The sequence below is a fragment of the Phyllobates terribilis genome, unplaced genomic scaffold (assembly GCF_046119375.1).
Source record: "Phyllobates terribilis strain yellow unplaced genomic scaffold, ASM4611937v1 Scaffold_7__3_contigs__length_470593459, whole genome shotgun sequence".
Lineage (NCBI taxonomy): Eukaryota > Metazoa > Chordata > Amphibia > Anura > Dendrobatidae > Phyllobates > Phyllobates terribilis.
Window position 1 is genome coordinate 368,507,451 of NW_027362767.1, and position 23,486 is coordinate 368,530,936.

Consider the following 23,486-nt stretch of genomic DNA (forward strand, 5'->3'; position numbering starts at 1 on the left):
CGCTCATAGCAATTGAGACATGACAACCACAGGAGTCTGCTGCAGACCCTGAGTTGTCATGTCCACCCATTGGTGACCCGCGATCACGTCACGGGGTCACTGATGGGCGGGGCTTAGGACTCCCGGAAGCGCGAGTTAAATGCCACTGTCAGAGATTTAACATATTAACAGCCGCGGGTTGATTGCGATTCCAATAATCAGCTGACATGTGCTTGCTTCAGTGCGGGCTCACCGCCGGAGCCCCCGCTGAACTGGCCTTCCCGACCTGGTGCGTACTATTACTGACCAGGTCGGAAAGGGGTTAAGGAACATCCTTTCCAGGGTAAAGACTTGTGTATAAGGTAAAATAAATAACCAAAAACAAAAATACTCCTCCACACCTTGGGCTATGTTCACAAGTAGCATTTTTTATGCGTTTTTGCACGTTTGTATTGCTTTCAACCGTGACAAATGGATTCACCGGGAAATGTAATTTTAACATTTTACAACCTTATCTGGCCATGTGCTGTGTGACACATGCATACAGTGCTAAAAAGACATGGGAACAGCATGGGGAAGACCCCTGGAAGCATCTCTGACACCCAGGTCACTGCCTAAAAGTGTGCCCATCAGAAGTGATCCTTGCCGCATCAGAAGATGCAGACTTGCAACTATCCCCGTGCAAGTCCTTGTCCCAGGGCAGTGTTCAATTGTACCTCCCCCATAACTTGCAATACAAGCGCAAGTATGCAGCCTGCCACCCACCCACCCCCCAGGCTGCAATACCATACTGCTAGCTTGCTTGCACTTGAAATTGGGCCTTTTAGGCATGTGGAGGTGGAATCTGGCCACCACGTCATGGCTGCGTCGGTAGCCTGGTATTCATACTCAGTCCCCAGCCGCCCAGCGGCCGGGTGTCCACGCTTGGTCCCCAGCCGCCAAGGGGCGGCCGGGTGTCCATACTCAGTCCCCAGCCGCCCCGCGGACGGGTGCCCACACACAGTCCCCAGCCGCGTGGGGGTGGCCGGGTGTCCATAAACGGTCCCCAGCCGCCCCTATTTGTCCTGGTGAGCCTTATACACAAGCGCGCATACCAAAACATTACCTGTGCCCTCCCCAGTGCATTTAGTGGGAAGGACAGCCTAACCACAAACACGTGGACCAGTGAATGTGGCCAGGAATGGTCCATCTCACTGACGCCTTCACACTGGGTTAATATTGTGGAAGCCGGGACACAGTTGGACACTGGGATGCAACACGTCCTCCAGACATAGAGGATTGCGGGTCCTGGGTCAATCAGGCTTCAACACAAAGTTCAGAAGGTAGACAGCAGCAGTGGTCGGCCTCCTACACAATGAGTAAATTATTCATGATCATGAGGCCATCCACCTCCTTAGCTTTCTGTTCCTTGGAATGCAAGCGCATGTATGTAGTAGCAGCTAGGCCTGAGGTGGTCAGCGTTTTGGCGCATATTCTACCTCCTTCGAGGATTGCTGGATGTTTTCCTGCTATTATCCCAGTTCTATGACTCCCGTTAAAACAAAGCTTCAGGTGATGAATGATGGATGAGGTGGTGGCAAAGGAGAAAGAGCAGGAGGAACAGGGACCATTCACATCAATATCAGGCCAGCCAACCACACATGTCTTGTAGGATATGTTTCCGTACCAAAAGGAGCGGTTCAGCTACACAGTTATAAGGCATACAGTGAATGCAATGCCTACTAAAAATTTCGAGGCACTCCAATGCCCCTTGGAAGTGACATGGAGGTCAGAGGGCCTTAACTAAACCGTTTTTTCCATTTATAGCAACTGGGTCTCCTGTACACTGTTGGCCTAAGCAGGGAATGGAAGGCTTTCCAAAAATTATTAGGCACTGCAATGCCCCTTGAAACAGACGTGGATTACAGCGTATTAAAAACCTTCTACCCATTATTGGGGAGTGGGTCTTCCTTAGTGTTCGCCTATGCATTGAAAAGCAAAAGCTGACAAAAATTAGGAGGAAATGCTATGCCCGTTGCAAGAGTCGTGGAGGTTAGAGGTAATTAAAAACAACATGTCAATGCCCCTTGGAAGAGCTGTGGAGTTCAGAGTGGTTTAACAAGACGGTTTTAATGCCCCTTAGAAGAGACGTGGAGTTCAGAGTGGTTTAACAAGACAGTTTTAATGCACCTTGGAAGAGATGTGGAGGTCACAGTAGCTTAACAAGATGGTTTTAATGACCCTTGGAAGAGACGTGGAGTTCAGAGTGGTTTAACAAGACAGTTTTAATGCCCCTTGGAAGAGTGGTGGAGGTTACAGTGGAATAAAAAGACAATATCAAAGCCCTGTGGAAGAGACGTGGAGGTCACAGTAGCTTAACAAGACGCTTTTAATGCCCCTTGGAAGAGTGGTGGAGGTCGCAGTGGAATAAAAAGACAATATTAACGACCCTTGGAAGAGACATGGAGGTCACAGTAGCTTAACAAGACGATTTTAATGCCCCTTACAAGAGCCATGCAGTACAGCATATTAAAAACATTATTCCCATTATTGGAGAGTGGGTCTCCCATAGTCTTTGCCTATGCCTTTCAAGTAAAAGCTGCCAAAAATTAGGAAGGGGGAACTTGCAATGTCCCTTACAAGAGCCATGCAGTACAGCATATTAAAAACATTATTCCCATTATTGGGGAGTGGGTCTCCCATAGTCTTTGCCTATGCCTTCCAAGCAAAAGCTGCCAAAAATTAGGACAGAGGAACTTGCAATGCTGGCAACATGGACCACGGTAACCCTGGTGGTATAGTGGTCGTGGAGGCTGAGGATAAGGAGAAGAGCAAAAAACAGCCGAAATGAGGAAGCGTATACCCATGTGTGGGTGTGAAGCGATGCATGGGAATACACCTCCCGAAATAACACAGTGGATTTGACTTTATGTTACTCTGCTGTCATTTGGTGGTGATGAGAAGTCTGGCTCAATCCAGCCCTTGTTCATTTTGATAAGGGTCAGCTTGTCAGCATTGTCAGTTGACAGGCGAGTGCGCTTATCAGTTATAATTCTCCCAGCGGCACTAAAAACACGCTCCGATAGCACGCTAGCGGCAGGGCAGGCCAGGACCTCCAAGGCGTACAGAGCGAGTTCATTCCAAGTGTCCAGCTTGGATACCCAATAATTAAAAGGCACAGAGGAATCACGGAGGATGCTGGTACGATCGGCAAGGTTCTCCCTCACCATCTTTTGAAACTTTCCACTCCTTGTGAGAGTACCCCGCGCCTCAGGGCCTGTAAGCTGGGCGGGTGTCAGAAAACTGTCCCAGAACGTTGACAGTGTTCCCCTGCCTCTGCTGGATTGGAGTTGCATCTCTCTCACCTGTACGCCTTGGTTGGGCAACGAACTGTGACCTCTGCCGCTAGCGTGTTCAGATGGGAATTTTTTTAAGAGTTCTGCAGCAAGGGCCTTCTGGTATTGCCCCATTTTTGTAGACCTCTCCATCTCAGGAATAAGAGAGTGAAAGTTCTCCTTGTAGCGGGGGTCTACAAGTGTCACCAACCAGTAATGACTGTCACCCAACATCTTGACAACGCGAGGGTCACGGTTAAGGCAGCGTAACATAAAGTCAGCCATGCATGCCAGACTGGTAACGGGCAAGATTTCCGTGTCCTCACCAAGATGACGACTGACCATGCTGCATGATAGCAGCTCCTGTTCTTCCTCCTCCTCCTCCTCCTCTCCCTCATTGTTCCCATAAAGCACGTTGGGATGAGATGAGGCTGGGCTGTGTGTAATCGCCTGCTACGGCTTCTTGATCCATCTCATCATACTCTGGCTGCAATGCCTCCTCTTTAATTCTCTGCAGAGAGCGTTGCAAAAGACAGACAAGTGGGATGCTGACACTAATGATGGCGTAATCACCACTCACCATCTTGGTGGCCTCCTCAAAGTTTGTCAGGATGGTACATATGTCAGACATCCAGGTCCACTCCTGAGGTCTTATGTGTGGAGTCTGACCTGAATATCGACGGCCTTGTTGCAGCTGGTACTCCACAACTGCTCTCTTCTGCTCACAAATCCTTTGCAACATGTGGAGGGTAGAGTTCCAACGTGTGGGGACATCACACACCAGTCGGTGTGCCGGAAGCTGCAAACGCTGCTGCAACACAGCAAGGGCGGCGGAAGCTGTAGCCGACTTGCGAAAATGAGCTGACAGGCGGCGTACTTTCACGAGCAGATCTGGCAGCTCGGGATACGATTTAAGAAACCGCTGAACCACGAGGTTAAGCACATGAGCCAGGCATGGTACGTGTGTGATCTCACCTCGCCTCAGAGCCGCCACCAGGTTACGGCCATTGTCACACACGACCATGCCGGGATGTAGGTTCAGCGGTCTCAGCCACAGATCTGCCTGCTCTTTCACAGCTGTCCACAACTCACAAGCAGTGTGAGGTTTATCACCTAAGCTTATGAGTTTCAGCACAGCCTGTTGCCGCTTGCTGGAGGCAGTACTGCAATGCTTCCAGCTTGCAACTGATGTGGTGATATCTGAGATGGAGGCTGAACATGAGGAGGAGGAGGAGGATGCGCAGGAGCTGTACACTGTGGGGGCAACTCTGACTGACATAGGTGTTGGGAGGATGTGTTCCGTCCCAAGGTCCGACTGGGTCCCGGCTTCCACTATGTTTACCCAGTGTGCCGTCAGAGAGATGTACCGTCCCTGGCCACAAGCACTTGTCCACGTGTCCGTTGTCAGGTGGACTCTCCCAGTAACTGCGTTGTTGAGGGCATGGCAGATGCTTTGGGACACGTGCTTGTGTAGTGCGGGGATGGCACACCGGGCAAAATAGTGTTGGCTGGGGACCGAGTACCGAGGGACGGCCACCGCCATAAGATTGCTGAAGGATTCCGTCTCCACCAGCCTAAAAGGCAGCATTTCCAATGCAAGCAGTCGTGAAATGTGCGAATTTAGGACTGTGGCCTGTGGGGCGTTAGCTGCGAATTTCCGCTTTTGTTCAAAGGTCTGGGATATGGACAATTGAACGCTGCGGTGGGACGTGGACGTGGACGTTGATGCTGTTTCTTGAGAAACTGCCATAACAAGTGAAGACTGAGAGGAGGGGGCATCTTTACATGCAGTATGGACAGGGGATTGCCTTGCACACACAACAGGGGGTTCTATTGCACGCACAACAGTGGAAGAAGCAGTGGTGACACCCGCTGACACTGGTCGTGGACCCTGGGTTTCGCCCCACAAAGTCGGGTGCTTTGCGGCCATGTGCCTGATCATGCTGGTGGTGGTCAGGCTGGTAGTTTTGTCACCCCTGCTGATGCTGGCATGGCAGGTGGAACATATGGCCTTTTTGGGGTTATCAGCAGAGTCTTTAAAAGAATTCCAGACTCTGGAAGACCTACCGCTTGTACTGGCAACGTCCCTCGTGTTGGTGTTACGGGGAACGGTTGCCTGCCTTCTGTCTGCGGCCACCACACTGCTTCTTCCTGCCTGTTGGGGTACTCTGCCTCCCTCCCCCTGTGTGCTGCTGGCCTCACTCTGCATGTCCTCCTTCCACGTTGGGTTAGTTACTAGATCATCCACCACCTCCTCCTCTTCCACTTGCGCACCACGATCCTCCTCCTCACTTCCTGGCAATTGTGTCTCGTCATCGTCCACCTCTTGTGACAGATTGCCAACGTCGACTTCCTGTGGCCGTGGCTGTTCAAATATTTGGGCATCGCAACATGGGATCTCCTCTTCCACCACTTCAAGCGTATCAGGCGAGGGGCCCAAATATGGAAATGGACCAGTGAACAGCTCTTCAGAGTGTCCAAGTGTGGGATCACTTGCTGTCTGACGACACTCGGCATGGTGGGAGGAAGGAGCATCAGGGTGAGGAGGAGTATGCGGTCGAGACTCACGGCTACTATGAGTTGACCGTGTGGAAGACAGACCGGAGGTGGTGGTGCCCAGGTAACTGGAAGTATTGTCTGCTATCCAATTAATAACCTGTTCACACTGATCAGTTCTCAATACTGGTGTTGTTCTGTGCTTCCCTAGTAATTTGGTCAAGAAGTGGGAGCGAGAAGATGTGGCTGTTGGTTGTGGCACATTTTCACCTTGGCCATGGCCCCTTCCTCTGCACGAACCATCACCAGAACGTCCACTTCCACGTCCCTTGCCACGCGCCTTGCCCATTGTAAATGAAGTAAAATAGCTTACACTTGCACTATCAATGGAAATAGGGTAATAAAGAGTAGATTAGAACCGTGGAAGAGGAAAACCACAGTTATTATTTACTGGGGTATACCACACTTTTTTAAATAGAGATATTTGCGGCTGAACAGTGAGCGACACACTCAAACTGCTTTTTTTTTAGATACCAAAGGCCCAAAACTGGATAGTACAGCGATTTGACCCGTGGAACTGCGAAACTACACTGGGATGTCGGGCCTACACAAGACTATTTTCAACAGATATATTTTTGTGTCACAACAGTCAGGAGACACTACTGTTTTTCTTTACGGAAAAAACTACCAAAACCTGAATAATAGAGATTTTTTACCGTGGAACAGCAAAACCACAGTTATAATTTACTGGTGTATACCAGGCTTTTTAAAATATATATATATTTGCGGCTGAACAGTGAGCGACACACTCAAACTGTTTTTTTTAGATACAAATGGCCCAAAAGTGGATAATACAGAGGTTTGTACCGTGGAACTGCAAAACCACACTTGTATTTCTCGGGCCTACACCAGAGTATTTTCAACAGATATATTTGTGTCTGAAAAATCAGGGAGACACTATATATTTTTTTTTTTTACAGCAAAAAATGCAAAAAGCAGGATAATAGAGATTTTTTACCGTGGAACAGCAAAAGCACACTTCTGTCTCTCTGGCCTACACCAGACTATTTTCAACAGATATATTTGTGTCTGAAAAATCAGGGAGACACTATTTTTTTTTTTTTACAGCAAAAAATGCAAAAAGCAGGATAATAGAGATTTTTTACCGTGGAACAGCAAAAGCACACTTCTGTCTCTCTGGCCTACACCAGACTATTTTCAACAGATATATTTGTGTCTGAAAAATCAGGGAGACACTATTATTATTTTTATACAGCAAAAAATGCCAAAATCAGGATAATAGAGATGTTTTACCGTGGAACATCAAATCCACAGTAATAATTTACTGGTGTATACCAGGCTTTTTAAAATATATATATATTTGCGGCTGAACAGTGAGCGACACACTCAAGCTGTTTTTTTTAGATACAAATGGCCCATAGAACTGCAAAACCACACTTCTATTTCTCTGGCCTACACCAGACTATTTTCAACAGATATATTTGTGTCTGAAAAATCAGAGGCACACTTTTTTTTGGGGGGTGGGGGGGCACCAAAAGGTTAATAAGATGGGTATTTGTACATTGTGAAGGAGGAAAAAAAAAAGAGGATTTAGATAAAAAAAAAGGATTTTTCCTGGCCCTCGGGACCTGGAGCTAAGTCCAGCAATTTCAGCAACAGGAGCAGCACACAGGACTGTAATGCAGCGTTTGCTGGTATAACCACTGCGTCTCCTATACAGCCTGCCTGCCTGCCTGCCTGATATACCTGGGATGGATATTAGTCCTGAGAAGGACTGTTTGTTTGATCTGGCAGCCTTTACAGACCCTACACTAACTATTTTGCAGGATATATCTCTCCCTAAATCAGCAGCGCTGTCCCTACACTGTCTGATCCGGAGCGACTGTGTCCAAGATGGCGGCGCCCGGTTTTAAATACTCGAGGTGACGCTGTGCGGCCAGCCAATCACTGTAATGCCCACAAACAACATGGCTGCGGCATTACAGTGACTGGCTGGCAATCCCTGCATGTTCATTGGCTCTGTAAAGAGCGCCAAACATGCAGGGCGGAGACCCGAGCTCCCGCCCGAGTAACCCGGAAATGCTCGGTGCTCGCCGAACATCCCGAGTAGCGTGATGCTCGGGCGAGTACCGAGCAGTGTCGAGCATGTTCGCTCAACACTAATAGTGAACTGTGATTACAGCAGCCTTGACACTGACTTGACCTGGGATTACAGGAGCCTTTACACTGATTTGACCTGTGATTACAGCATCCTTGACATGGAAGTGACCTGTGATTACAGCAGCCTTGGCACTGATTTGATCTGTGATTACAGCAGCCTTGACACTGATGTGACCTGTGATTACAGCAGCCTTGGCACTGACTTGACCTGTGATTACAGCAGCCTTGGCACTGATGTGATCTGTGATTAAAGCAGCCTTGGCACTGATTTGACCTGTGATTACAGCAGCCTTGGCACTGATTTGATCTGTGATTACAGCAGCCTTGGCACTGATGTGACCTGTGATTACAGCAGCCTTGGCACTGACTTCACCTGTGATTACAGCAGCCTTGACACTGACTTGACCGGTGATTACGGCAACCTTGACACTGATTTGACCTGTGATTACAGCAGCCTTGACTATGATTTGACCTGTGATTACAGCAGCCTTGACACTGACTTAACCTGTGATTACAGCAGCCTTGGCACTGACTTGATCTGTGATTACAGCAGCCTTGGTACTGATTTGACCTGTGATTACTGAAGCCTGACCCTGATTTGACCTGCGATTACAGAAGCCTTGAAACTGATTTGATCTGTGATTACAGCAGCCTTTGCACTGATGTGACCTGTGATTACAGCAGCCTTGGCACTGATGTGACCTGTGATTACAGCAGCCTTGGCACTGACTTCACCTGTGATTACAGCAGCCTTGGCACTGACTTGACTGGTGATTACAGCAACCTTGACACTGATTTGACCTGGGATTAAAGCAGCCTTGACTCTGATTTGACCTGTGATTACAGCAGCCTTGACACTGACTTGACCTATGATTACAGCAGCCTTGGCACTGACTTGACTTGTGATTGCAGCAGCCTTGACACTGATGTGTAGTGTTGAGCCACCCCCGTAGTGTTCGAGTTTGGTTCGGTTCGTCGAACACCCGTGTGTTCGCCGAACTGTTCGTCGAACTGTTCGTCGAACACCTTCGAACACCGTTAAAACCAATGGCAGGCAAACAAAAACACATAGAAACACATAGAAAACACCTTCAAAGGTGTCCAAAAGCTGACAAACTGCTCTGAAGACACAACTAACACATGGAAAAGTGACAAGTACATATAGTCATGCGAAAAGAAAAGAGGTGGAGGAGTAAAAGGAGGGGGAGACACAGATATAGGCATGTCATGCCCTTCTAAAATCCAAAAAGTGAGAAGCCGACACGTTCAGTCTGCTCCTGCCCGTGCCACCTCCGTGTCGCCGGGTTTGTGCCAGAGCCGCGGTGAACCCTGATGGCCAGCCCCCCTCTCCCAATACTGGTGCCTGTCCGCTGGTGGGTCGAGCGAGCCCCCCTGTGGTGGAGGCAGCTCTAAGCTTTTTAATTTAAATTGTCTCTCTAATTTGAATGAATACACTTTAAATCCATTTACAAGGATCTATTGGAGGGCAAGTCTCATGCCAGCAGCCGCGTAATTCCAGCTCCAGTAGCGTCCACTAAAGCTGCTGCAGTTAAAAAGCTTTTATAAGGATCGAGCTCGGCTGTCCACCGCAAGGCATCCTACTGCCAGTCCCAGCCCCTATGCCTTGGGGTGCCTCCTGATGCTCTTCACTGAGTATCCCGTGGTCCCGAAGCATTTCCTTTGAAAAAATTAAGTGTCCAAGCTACAGGTGGTGTAGCTTGCTTAACAGCCGGGATAATCCGCTGACTAGCAGACACTGCTACTAGGCACAAAGTATTTCCTGGGCTAGATGCAGTTAAAAATTTGTAATTAGATACTCTCGTTGGATGCTGAGAAAGCATTCCATAGAGTCTCCTGGCACGCCATGTATGATTCTCCTAAAAAGCTTGGGGTAGGGGTCTAGGGGACCCTTTTATAGCCAAAATCACGGCCCTGTATCGCAATACGTCACCTAGGCTGAAGATAAATGGAACTGTATTACCCTGAGGGCTCGGTTGCTACAGAGGTATTGCACCTCACCCAGAGGTGTGATATCTCACTCTCAGGTAAGGATGTAGTGTGGATCAGGACCAGACACCTGCATGCATTACACCACATTGCCGTGGGGCAGGGCGACCAATATGCCCCTGAGATGGGCACGACAGTCCCTGTCCCTGGCTGGAGTGGGGGGAGGGAACACTGAGGAAGGGGAACCCTGTAGTGCAGGAGCAGGGAGGAAGCAGTTCCTGGGTGCATTGAGAAGGGAGTATAAAAGGTGGGCACCATCTTAGTTCAGTGCAGAGAAGTCTGAGCAGAAGTGGCAGGGAGCAGGGGCTCTGCATGAGCTCTGCTCCGGAGGCGGGCCTAGTAACAGAGGCCCAGGCCTGGAAGAGGGAGAAGGAAGGAAGAGGAGCGGAGAAGGCTCCAGGAACGAGGAACGAAGGGATCCCAGGGGTGGGGACGGGCGAGTCGCCACCGCACGCCCGAATCCACCTGCGTGGAGGGGTCAGGCCAAAGGGGGAGACTGGTCCCCGAAACTAGTGGAGGCAGGAAACGACCCTCAGCTAGAAACAGGAGGCTGTGACATTTTATGTGGCGCAGCCCCTCGCTACACCCGCTAGGAAGGCACCAAATAGGGTCAGGGAAACTGGCGCCAAGTTTACCAAGAGGAGGCCCGAGGCAGCCGGACAGAAGGGTTGGTAAGAAAGGCCAGACAAAGGACACACAAAGGGGGTCCTGTGAAGCGCTCCAAAGTTATCTGGGAGTTGTCTGAGCCCCTCACCTGGTGAGCACAGTACGACGTGGGCAGCCGTTACCTGCAGACGTGGTCTGGATAATAAGAACTGTGAGTAAAGGCCCTGGACTGCATCACTGACTCCGTGTCGTTACTGCTGCTGCCCTGCACCATCACCCCCATCCTCCGCATACACTGCCCTGAGGCTATACTCCTCCCGTGGGGAGTTATGCTATGCTCTGCTGCACCCACAACACCAGCCTCAGCAGTCTGCCCTGGAGCGGCGGTTCACTCTGACCGCAATCCACGGGTGGCGTAGTCGGATATTTAAACATCAAAACCACATAAATAGTTCCGCCACTGGTTTGACCGCCCTGAGCCACGGAACCGGGTCGCCGCCACGGAGACTACAACCACCAGCATCCACCAAAAAGGGTCCGGCTCCGGGTGTCCCAAGGCCCAGGGGGCGCGTCAGAACATTTTCATCACCTTTCACAATCACCAATGGGACAAGGCAGGGATGTTCTCTGTCCACTCTCTTATACATCCTAGTGACGGAGCACCTGCTCTCATCAATTCGCCATAACCCCAATATTAGGTGGATTGAGGTGGGAGGCACCGAGTACAAGTGCTCTCTATTTGCTGATGATGTCCTAGTATATATCACTCAATCACATATATCCATCCATGCTGTTATGGCTGAAATAGATCACTTTGTTACATGGTCAAATTTTAAAATCAATGCAGCGAAGTCTGAGGCCCTCGATGTCTCCCTCCCCAAATCCATATAGGATTCCATCCAGTCCAACTTTCCCTTTGCCTGGCCCTCACAGGGTATCAAATACTTAGGAATTCCTATTCATAGATTCCTCTCCCATCTATGTTATCTTAATTTTGGGCCCTTTATTGAACAACTCCATACAGACCACGGTTGGCAAGTTAGAACTGTAAGATTCACTACGTGAACCACTGGTGTTTTGTGGAAAAGCACATGTACACTGTGTTCCAAATTATTATGCAAAAAGTGTTTAGGAGTGATAAGGGAAGAATTTGTTTGTTTGTCAGTTAAACTCATTGATGGTGATGTGTGTCAGGGCTCTTTATATCACTGTAAGCAATTGCAGACACCTGTGCTAATTAGTTTGGCAGGTGTGTCCAATGAAAGGCAAGACTACTTAAGAAGGCTGTCTCACATTATTAAGCAGCCTACATTTTCTGCCAAAATGGGAAAGAAAAAGGATGTGTCGGCTGCTGAGAAGCAACAAATTGTGGAGTGTTTAGGTCAAGGCATGACTACAATCAACATTGTGCGATGATCAGGATGAAGTGTCTTGGCAATCAAGAAGTATGTAGCTGATTCACAGTACACACGTGTGCGTGCTGATAAGGGCAAATTGAGGACTCTTTCCTACAGGCAATTACGTCAGGTTAAAAGAGCAGCGGCAAAAAAGCCTTGTCATAGCAGCAGACAAGTTTTTGAAGCTGCTTGTGCCTCCAACGTCCCCCGAACAACAAGATGCAGGGTCCTTCAGAGGTTTGCAGCTGTGCATACGCCATCCTGTCGACCTCCTCTATCCACTTCACACAAGCAGAAACGGCTCCAGTGGGCCAAACATTACATGAAGACTGATTTCAAAACTGTTTTGTTCACGGATGAGTGCCGTGCAGCGCTCGATGGTCCAGATGGATGGAGTGGAGGATGGTTGGTTGATGGACACCCCACGCAAACACGGCTACAGCGCCAACAAGGAGGAGGTGGAGTAATGTTTTGGGCTGGAATCATGGGGAGAGAGATTGTCGGCCCCTTTAGGATCCCTGAAGGCGCTAAAGATGAACTCCATAATGTATGTGGATTTTCTCAAACAGCACTTCCTGCCATGGTTCAAGAAGAAGAACCGTGTATTTCACAGCAAGATCATTTTTTTGCATGATAATGCACCATCTCATGCTGCACATAAAACATCTGCATCTCTGGCTGATATGGGCATAAAAGGGGACAAACTTATGGTGTGAACCCTATGCTCCCCTGACCTCTACCCCATTCAGAACCTCTGGAGCATCATCAAAAGGAGTGTCTATGATGGCGGGAGGCAGTTCACATCTAAGCAACAGCTCTGGGAGGGTATTCTGTCCTCATGCAAAACAATTGAAGCAGAAACCATCCAAAACCTGACAAATTCAATGGACGAGAGAGTTCAGAAGCTCCTTTCAAACAAGGGGTCCTATGTGAAAATGTAACATCACCTAGAATAAAGTTTTGAGTTGAAAACTGTTTGATTTCAGTTTCTAATAACCTGCTAATGCTTATAATTTCAAAAATGACCATTTTTTTGGTCTTTATTAAAATGAAAAAGTTGATCGAAAAGTTTGGGGGATCTAAGAGTGTGGCAACCCAGTAGTCATGATTACTTTGAATTCTGACAATATGAGGGTCATGTTGCAGGTAGTGCAGCAAGAAGGCACTTATGTGTCTTGCGCATCTCGGAGCCCCAAAATTATTTTCCGGGCTAGATGCAGCTAAAAATTATTATTAATTTTAAATCTGGTGGAGCTTAGTATAGATGGCCTAATAGGATCAGTGCTGCACACTGCTACAAAGCCCAAATTATTTTCCAGCCAAGATACAGATAAACATGATTAGTAATTTTAAATCTGGTGGAGCTTATTATAGATGGCCTAATAGAATCAGTGCTGCACACTGCTACAAAGCCCAAATTATTTTCCAGCCAAGATACAGATAAACATGATTAGTAATTTGAAAGCTTAAAACGGTTGGTAGGGTGATTTTAACCAATCATCAAGCTTTTACTCTCCCCAGGATGACACAGGGGTAGAAAAGTCGTTTCGGATCCATGATTTGTTCATCTTTATGAACGTGAGTCTGTCTACATTATCAGTGGAGAGCCGCGTGCGCTTATCTGTCAGCACACCACCAGCAGCGCTGAACACACGTTCAGACAGAACACTGGCTGCGGGGCATGACAAGATCTCCAAGGCGTAAGTGGCTAGCTCCGGCCATTTATCCAGATTGGAAGCCCAAAAAGAGCAAGGGTCCAGTGACACAGTCATGGCTTCAATGTTTACTTGGAGATACTCCTGTACCATCGTCTCTAGGCGTTGACTATGTGTCAGACTTCTTGTCTCCTGTGGCCTTGCAAAGGATGGGCTAAAAAAGTGGTGAAATGATTGCGCAAAATTGATATTACCAGCAGATACTGTGGTTCTGTTATGGTTTGAGTGCTGAACACTTGACGGTCCCACGGTTGGCAAGTTGGAACTGTGAGATTCACTACGTGCACCACTGGTGTTTTGTGGAAAAGCACATGTAAGATTCTGCAACAGTCTCTGCTGATACTCCTGCAAGCGTGCTTCCCTTTCTATGGCAGGAATAATTTCTGCAAATTTACTTTTGTACCGGGGATCTAACAGTGTGGCAACCCAGTAGTCAGGATTATTTCTAATTCTCACAATTCGAGGGTCATGTTGCAGGTAGTGCAGCAAGAAGGCACTCATGTGTGTTGCGCATCCAGGAGCACCAAGTCCCTGTTGTGTTGGTGGCGAGGTAACAATCATGCTTCCTTCCTCTGTCCTCTCCCCCCAACCTCGCACAACAGAAATGTGATCAAGGTCTCCCTCATCTGATGAGTCTTCCATCAGTTCGTCCTCCACTTCTTCCTGGGCTCCTGCACCTTCCTCACTAGTTTGGCTGCTACCATGCGCCCTGGTAAAACCATCTCCCCCACCCTCACATGCCTGCCGCCTTGGTGCTGCCGACCGTCTGGACCTTGCAGATGTTAGCCCTTCCGCATACAACTCCTCCTCCTCTGCTTCCTCCACCTCCTCTTGTGCCACCACCTGACTCCGAATTCTGTTTAACATGTGCTCCAGCATGTAAATCACCGGAATAGTCATGCTGATAATGGCATCGTCAGCACTAAACATCTTCGTCGCCATTTCAAAACTGTGCAGAAGGGTGCATAGGTCCCTGATCTGAGACCACTCCTCCAGCGTGATTTGCCCCACGTCTGGATCTCGTTGGCCCAGGCTATACGTCAGAACGTATTGCACCAGGGCTTGTCGGTGCTGCCACAGTCGCTGCAACATGTGCAGAGATGAATTCCACCGGGTAGGCACATTTTAGCCGGTGAAGTGGCAGGCCCAACGACTTCTGTAGAGATGTAAGTCGCTGAGCTGTGGGATGCGAACGGCGGAAGTGAGCACACAGCGACCGTGCCCTCTGCAGAAGGCCATCTAGTCTGGGATAGTGGGCTAAAAATTGCTGGACAACCAGGTTCAACACGTGAGCCATACAAGGCACGTGTGTGACATTGCCCCGGCGAAGGCCCGCACCCAGGTTTGCAGCATTGTCGCACACGGCCTTCCCTGGTTTTCAGGTCCAGTGGAGACAACCATTCATGGAATTGGTTCTCCAGAGCTGACCACAACTCCTCAGCTGTGTGACTCACATTTCCCAGACATTTCAAAGTAAAAACCACCTGATGACGTTGAGCCCTACTGCCAGCATAGTAAGGAGGTGTGCAGGATCCCTTCTGCGCAGTTAGAAAGCTTGTGGCATGACCAGACAGGCTTTGGGTGCAGGTGGAAGACCGAGAGGAGGTTGAGGAGGCAGAAGCAGTGGAGGAACTTTGACATAAAGAGGATTGACGCACAACTCGTGGGGACGGCAAGACTTGGACAGCAGCCCCTTGTCCTGCTGTCACCATAGTTACCCAGTGCCCAGTCAGCGACATGTAACGCCCCTGTCCATGCCTACTCGTCCAAGTGTCTGTGGTGAAATGCACCCTGTCACACACAGAGTTTCTCAAAGAAGCGGTGATGTTGTGTGCGACATGCTGGTGGAGCGCAGGCACACCTTTCTTTGAGAAGTAGTGCCGACTGGGCATCTGGTACTGGGGCACTGCGACGGACATAAGGTCTCGAAAATCCTCTGTGTCCACCAGGCGGAAAGGCAGCATTTCTGTAGCCAAGAGCTTGCAGATGGTGAAATTCAACCTCTTAGCTTTCTCATGGCTAGGAGGAAATGGTCTTTTACTTGTCCACATCTGAGGGACCGAGGGCTGGCTATTGTGCTTAGAAGGGGTTGATAAGGGTGTCCCAGGCAAACTGCCGGTCTGTGAGGAAGATGCAGGCGGACATGTTAGGTTGCCTTGATCCAAAGGTGGTGCTATCGATGTCGGAGAGCGCTCAACACCAGCTGGTGTTACCACCTCCAAAGAAAATGATGACCTGCCAATCACGCTGGCTGTTGCGGGTAAAGAGGTGGCAGGTCTGCGCCCCAAAACAGGTGTGACTGCTGTCCCCCCAGTCACAGAGGATGAAGAGGCCGCGGATGCACAAGATATGGCAGACGGTGGTTGGCCCGGCCGGCTAGGCCGCATTGTAGCACACTGAGCTTCCCACTGCAACTTATGCTTCATGTCCATGTGCCGGTTCATGCATAAAGTACTCAAACTATGTATTTTTTGGCCTCTACTTAGCTTTTGCTGACAAATGTTACAGATAACACGAGTTGGGTCATCTTTATCGATCTGAAAAAATGCCCAGGCTATGCAAGGCTTAGCACCCATGCGACCTGAAGAGCCACCACGATTGTGGTGAGAGGCAGAGTTGTGTTTGAGGATGCAGTTGTTGACGTGCTTCCAGTACTACGTCTCTGTCCAGGAAGGCGCAACCTGACCTCTTCGTCACTAGCATCTTCCTCCACCTCCTCTGCTGACCTCATCTCTTGGCTGACTGTGGGTTGACAGTAAGTGGGATCTCCAACCTCATCATCATCACCCTGTGCGTTATCACACCCGTCGTCCTCAGAGCCAACCTGTTCCTGCCCTGACAAAAAACTAAAGTTGTCGCTCCAATCAGGTATTTGAGTCTCATCATCGTCTTCCTCATTGTCTCCACCAGCAGGATTTACAGTTTGGGAATGAGGGTCTACATTATGGTCAGAACCTTCTGCGTCTGGTCCTGGATCCGACTCATAAAGATTCTGGGCATCAGTGCAGATCATTTCCTCGTCTGGATTCACAGAAGCGCTGGAGTCGATCTCTGATTCCCAGGCTATAGTATGAGTAAACAGCTCTGCAGACTCAACCATCTGTTCTACCTCATACTCAGACGGGCAGCTGGAGATTTGGGAGCTGTGAGGAAGCAAGTGCGATTGGGGTGATACCTTTGAGAACTGGAGTATTTGTGATGTTGAAGTTGATGTGGAGGAGAGCCCACTTAAAGGAGCACTTGATATCCGTTGAAGCACCTGCTGTTTTTGTGCCTCATCTGGCATTTGTAGCGATTGGCGTGGCCGTAAGAAAGGGATCTTATCACATTGTCCGCTAAAAGAAGTAGACATTTTAGTTTGGCTGGAAGATGGTCTTTCTTCTGCAGATGTTACTGTTGCTTTAACACCTACCCCACGGACACAACCTTTTTTCCCCTTCCCAACACGATTATTCCCCTTTCCACCAGCAGCAGGCCTTTTTCCACTCATTTTGGTGGTTAACTAATTCACAACTCTGGAGTTGTTTGCACAAAAAAACAATGGATGGGAACCGAGCAGAGCTGAGTGGCCAAACTGTGGTATTAGGCCAAAACTATTGGCTGGGTTAGATGCAGAAAAAAATTATATTCAATTTGCAACCTGATGGAGGTCAGTATAGATGGACTAATAGAACAAGTCCCACACACAGCTAGAAGCCCAAATATTTTTTCAGAGGTAGATGCAGAAAAAAATATATTCAGTTTGCAACCTGATGGAGGTCAGTATAGATGGACTAATAGAGAAAGTCCCACACACTGCTAGAAGGCCAAATATTTTTTCAGAGCTAGATGCAGACAAAAAATTATTTTGAATTTGCAACCTGATGGAGGTCAGTATAGGTGGACTAATAGAACAAGTCCCACACACTGCTAGAAGGCCAAATATTTTTTCAGAGCTAGATGCAGAAAAAAATTATATTCAGTTTGCAACCTGATGGAGGTCAGTATAGATGGATTAATAGAGAAAGTTCCACACACTGCTAGAAGGCCAAATATTTTTTCAGAGCTAGATGCAGAAAAAATTATACTCAGTTTGCAACCTGATGGAGGTCTGTATAGATGGATTAATAGAACAAGTCCCACACACAGCTAGAAGCCCAATATTTTTTCAGAGGTAGATGCAGAAAAAAATATATTCAGTTTGCAACCTGATGGAGGTCAGTATAGATGGACTAATACAACAAGTCCCACACACAGCTAGAAGCCCAATATTTTTTCAGAGCTAGATGCAGAAAAAAATTATATTCAATTTGCAACCTGATGGAAGTCAGTATAGATGGAGTAATAGAACAAGTCCCACACACAGCTAGAAGCCCAAATATTTTTTCAGAGCTAGATGCAGATAAAAATTATTTTTAATTTGCAACCTGATGGAGGTCAGTATAGATGGCTAATAGAGATAGTCCCACACACTGCTAGAAGGCCAAATATTTTTTCAGAGCTAGATGCAGACAAAAAATTATTTTGAATTTGCAGCGTGATGGAGGTCAGTATAGATGGACTAATAGAACAAGTCCCACACACAGCTAGAAGCCCAAATATTTTTTCAGAGGTAGATGCAGATAAAAATTATTTTTAATTTGCAACCTGATGGAGGTCAGTATAGATGAACTAATAGAGAAAGTCCCACACACTGCTAGAAGGCCAAATATTTTTTCAGAGCTAGATGCAGAAAAAAATTATATTCAGTTTGCAACCTGATGGAGGTCTGTATAGATGGATTAATAGAACAAGTCCCACACACAGCTAGAAGCCCAATATTTTTTCAGAGCTAGATGCAGAAAAAAATTATAGCCAGTTTGCAACCTGATGGAGGTCTGTATAGATGGATTAATAGAACAAGTCGCACACACAGCTAGAAGCCCAATATTTTTTCAGAGGTAGATGCAGAAAAAAATATATTCAGTTTGCAACCTGATGGAGGTCTGTATAGATGGACTAATACAACAAGTCCCACACACAGCTAGAAGCCCAATATTTTTTCAGAGCTAGATGCAGAAAAAAATTATATTCAATTTGCAACGTGATGGAGGTCAGTATAGATGGAGTAATAGAACAAGTCCCACACACAGCTAGAAGCCCAAATATTTTTTCAGAGCTAGATGCAGATAAAAATTATTTTTAATTTGCAACCTGATGGAGGTCAGTATAGATGAACTAATAGAGAAAGTCCCACACACTGCTAGAAGGCCAAATATTTTTTCAGAGCTAGATGCAGAAAAAAATTATATTCAGTTTGCAACCTGATGGAGGTCTGTATATATGGATTAATAGAACAAGTCCCACACACAGCTAGAAGCCCAATATTTTTTCAGAGGTAGATGCAGAAAAAAATATATTCAGTTTGCAACCTGATGGAGGTCAGTATAGATGGACTAATACAACAAGTCCCACACACAGCTAGAAGCCCAATATTTTTTCAGAGCTAGATGCAGACAAAAAATTATATTCAATTTGCAACCTGATGGAGGTCAGTATAGATGGAGTAATAGAACAAGTCCCACACACAGCTAGAAGCCCAAATATTTTTTCAGAGGTAGATGCAGAAAAAAATTATATTCAGTTTGCAACCTGATGGAGGTCTGTATAGATGGATTAATAGAACAAGTCCCACACACAGCTACAAGCCCAATATTTTTTCAGAGGTAGATGCAGAAAAAAATATATTCAGTTTGCAACCTGATGGAGGTCAGTATAGATGGATTAATAGAACAAGTCCTACACACAGCTAGAAGCCCAATATTTTTTCAGAGCTAGATGCAGAAAAAAATTATATTCAATTTGCAACCTGATGGAGGTCAGTATAGATGGAGTAATAGAACAAGTCCCACACACAGCTAGAAGCCCAAATATTTTTTCAGAGCTAGATGCAGATAAAAATTATTTTTAATTTGCAACCTGATGGAGGTCAGTATAGATGGACTAATAGAGAAAGTCCCACACACTGCTAGAAGGCCAAATATTTTTTCAGAGCTAGATGTAGAAAAAAATTATATTCAGTTTGCAACCTGATGGAGGTCTGTATAGATGGATTATTAGAACAAGTCCCACACACAGCTAGAAGCCCAATATTTTTTCAGAGGTAGATGCAGAAAAAAATATATTCAGTTTGCAACCTGATGGAGGTCAGTATAGATGGACTAATACAACAAGTCCCACACACATCTAGAAGCCCAATATTTTTTCAGAGATAGATGCAGAAAAAAATTATATTCAATTTGCAACCTGATGGAGGTCAGTATAGATGGAGTAATAGAACAAGTCCCACACACAGCTAGAAGCCCAAATATTTTTTCAGAGCTAGATGCAGATAAAAATTATTTTTAATTTGCAACCTGATGGAGGTCAGTCTAGATGGACTAATAGAGAACGTCCCACACACTGCTAGAAAGCCAAATATTTTTTCAGAGCTAGATGCAGAAAAAAATTATATTCAGTTTGCAACCTGATGGAGGTCTGTATAGATGGATTAATAGAACAAGTCCCACACACAGCTAGAAGCCCAATATTTTTTCAGAGGTAGATGCAGAAAAAAATATATTCAGTTTGCAACCTGATGGAGGTCAGTATAGGTGGACTAATACAACAAGTCCCACACACAGCTAGAAGCCTAATATTTTTTCAGAGCTAGATGCAGAAAAAAATTATATTCAATTTGCAACCTGATGGAGGTCAGTATAGATGGAGTAATAGAACAAGTCCCACACACAGCTAGAAGCCCAAATATTTTTTCAGAGGTAGATGCAGAAAAAAATTATATTCAGTTTGCAACCTGATGGAGGTCTGTATAGATGGATTAATAGAACAAGTCCCACACACAGCTACAAGCCCAATATTTTTTCAGAGGTAGATGCAGAAAAAAATATATTCAGTTTGCAACCTGATGGAGGTCAGTATAGATGGACTAATAGAGAAAGTCCCACACACTGCTAGAAGGCCAAATATTTTTTCAGAGCTAGATGCAGAAAAAAATTATATTCAATTTGCAACCTGATGGAGGTCAGTATAGATGGACTAATAGAATGATGCTATGCCCAAAAGATTTTACTTCACTAGGTGCAGTAAAAAAATTGGTATTATATACACAGGTGGTATATCTTGCAACACAGATAGGCTACTCCACTGACTAACACACTCTGCAATAGGCCAAAAAGGATTAACTTTGCTAGATTCAGCCAAATTCTGTGAAAAAAACTTGCACAGCACTGGCACAGACCTGCCTGGCAAAAACTGATAGGAACTGATGTAACCTAGTCCTGAAAAGGACTCCAATTACAATTAGTCTTTACTCCCACAACCTATCTATTTAAGAGCACAGACCTGCCTGATAAAAGTCGTAGGAAATGCTGTAACCTAGTCCTTAAAAGGACTGCAATCACAACTATTCCCTACTCCCAAGCTATCTGTAGATTTGTGCGAAAATTGGCTTGAAATTAACAAGGTATAGCGCACACAGCAACAGCGGTGCCGTCTAACACGCAGCTGCAGCAGTGAGAAAATGGTGGCGACGGAGAAAATGGCTTGGTCTTATAGGGCAAGGACATGTGACATACACTGCCAATGACACATGCCCTTGCTTGTGTGAAAAAAAGCACTTCGCTCCTTGTGTGCACTGCTGATAGGCTGACAGATTGCACCTCCCCACTGTAAATGCGGGAAAGAGAAAAAAAAATGGAGATCTTCATTATTCCTGCAGAGATCCATTCCCTGCCCCTCCCCCCACCCCGCTGTACTCTCAAACTGCTTATTAACATTAATTTTCATCATTACTGAGAAAAAATCCAGTTATGATTTTGGTGCACGAACAGTTATCGAACATAACCTCGAACAGCCGAATTTTTCTCAAATCGTTCGTGTTCGCCGAACGGCTCGAACACCGCCCAAAACAGCTCGAATTTGAGATTGGCGAACAGTTCGAGTAGAACAATGCTCATCTCTACTGATGTGACCTGTGATTACAGCAGCCTTGGCACTAATTTGACCTGTGATTACAGCAGCCTTGGCACTGACTTCACCTTTGATTACAGCAGCCTTGGCACTGACTTGACCGGTGATTACAGCAACCTTTCCCTGACTTGACCTGTGATTACAGCAGCCTTGGCACTGACTTGACCTGTGATTACAGCAGCCTTGACACTGATTTGACCTGTGATTACAGAAGCCTTGAAACTGATTTGATCTGTGATTACAGCAGCCTTGGCACTGATGTGACCTGTGATTACAGCAGCCTTGGCACTGACTTCACCTGTGATTACAGCAACCTTGGCACTGACTTGACTGGTGATTACAGCAACCTTGACACTGGTTTGACCTGTGATTAAAGCAGCATTGACTCTGATTTGACCTGTGATTACAGCAACCTTGGCACTGACTTGACTGGTGATTACAGCAACCTTGACACTGGTTTGACCTGTGATTAAAGCAGCCTTGACACTGACTTGACCGGTGATTACAGCAGCTTTGGCACTGACTTGACCTGTGATTACAGAAGCCTTGGCACTGATTTGACCTGTGATTACAGAAGCCTAGACACTGATTTGATCTGTGTTTACAGCAGCCTTGGCACTGATGTGACCTGTGATTACAGCAGCCTTGGCAATGACTTGACCTGTGATTACAGCAGCATTGACACTGACTTGACCTGTGATAACCGCAGCCTTGGCAATGACTTGACCTGTGATTACAGCAGCCTTGACACTGACTTCATCTGTGATTACAGCAGCCTTGACACTGACTTCATCTGTGATTACAGCAGCCTTGGCAATGACTTAACCTGTGATTACAGCAGCCTTGGCAATGACTTGAGCAGTGTCTTGCAATGTACTCAGAAAGGAGAGAGTAAGGAAAAAAACATCAAATGTAATATTTGCCAATATTTGTAGAGACAGAGCTCATTACTTGCCCACAGCTCCACTGTAAAAATAAATTAAGGAGAAATGTACAACACAAACTGCTGAAGTGAAAAGTATCACATAGATATTGTACATGAGAATCTTTGAAAACTGTGCATTTTTTTACTGGAGGCAGACCTGTCACCAGATGTAATAATATGAGCTGCATATATGATGAAATAGATCTCTTAGACCTAATGGTGGTGTACTGGTACTGTCTGGTGTACTTACTGTAAAAATCAATTTATATAAATTTAGCTTTTTATGAGTCCAGCTAATGAGTTTGAGAGCTCATGAGTTCAGATGAATTCAGTCTCAACCCACTACCCCAGGCCGACAGCTGCGGCTTGTACTGAGCTGTGGTATTTCTTTCAGCTGCAGCAGAAAGGAGGTACATTGAGGAGCTCTCAATACAGCTATGCAGGAGAGATTGTGTCTAAACCTTAATAAAGGATTATGCAGTAATTTTGACATGGATTTTCACAGCTGATCTGTATCACAATGTATGCAGCTTGTATTGGGAAATCTGGTGACCCATCTGCTTTACCTAATAGAATAATGCTTCTTTGTATTGGTTAAAAGTTTCTGTAAAATGCTCATTCACTTTATATATTTTTATTTCTTTTTACAAAGTCAGTTAGGATTAAGCAGCTGACATACAGAGGAGCCTTTAATCTTGAGAAGAACGCCACCATAAAAATGAGGACATATTTGAAAGGCCAATGTACAGAAGGAAATGAAGTATGGAGTGAATGGGTAGAAGTCAACTACCAAGTTTCTTTACAAGGTAAAAAGATGAGGAAAAAAGAGAATCTCATATCCATGTCATACAGTTGTTTCCTAAATAAAGGGGATCTTTAC

General features: G+C 46.4%; 1 protein-coding gene across 1 annotated transcript in view; it reads left to right on the forward strand.

Moving 5' to 3' along the window:
• LOC141154851 (interleukin-13 receptor subunit alpha-2-like) overlaps nt 1-23,486 on the forward strand; it is a 56,973-nt gene that overhangs the window by 13,604 nt on the left and 19,883 nt on the right. The window contains exon 4 of the mRNA XM_073641355.1: nt 23,259-23,412. Within this exon, the coding sequence (XP_073497456.1) occupies nt 23,259-23,412 (154 nt within the window). The remainder of the gene's footprint in view (nt 1-23,258; nt 23,413-23,486) is intronic.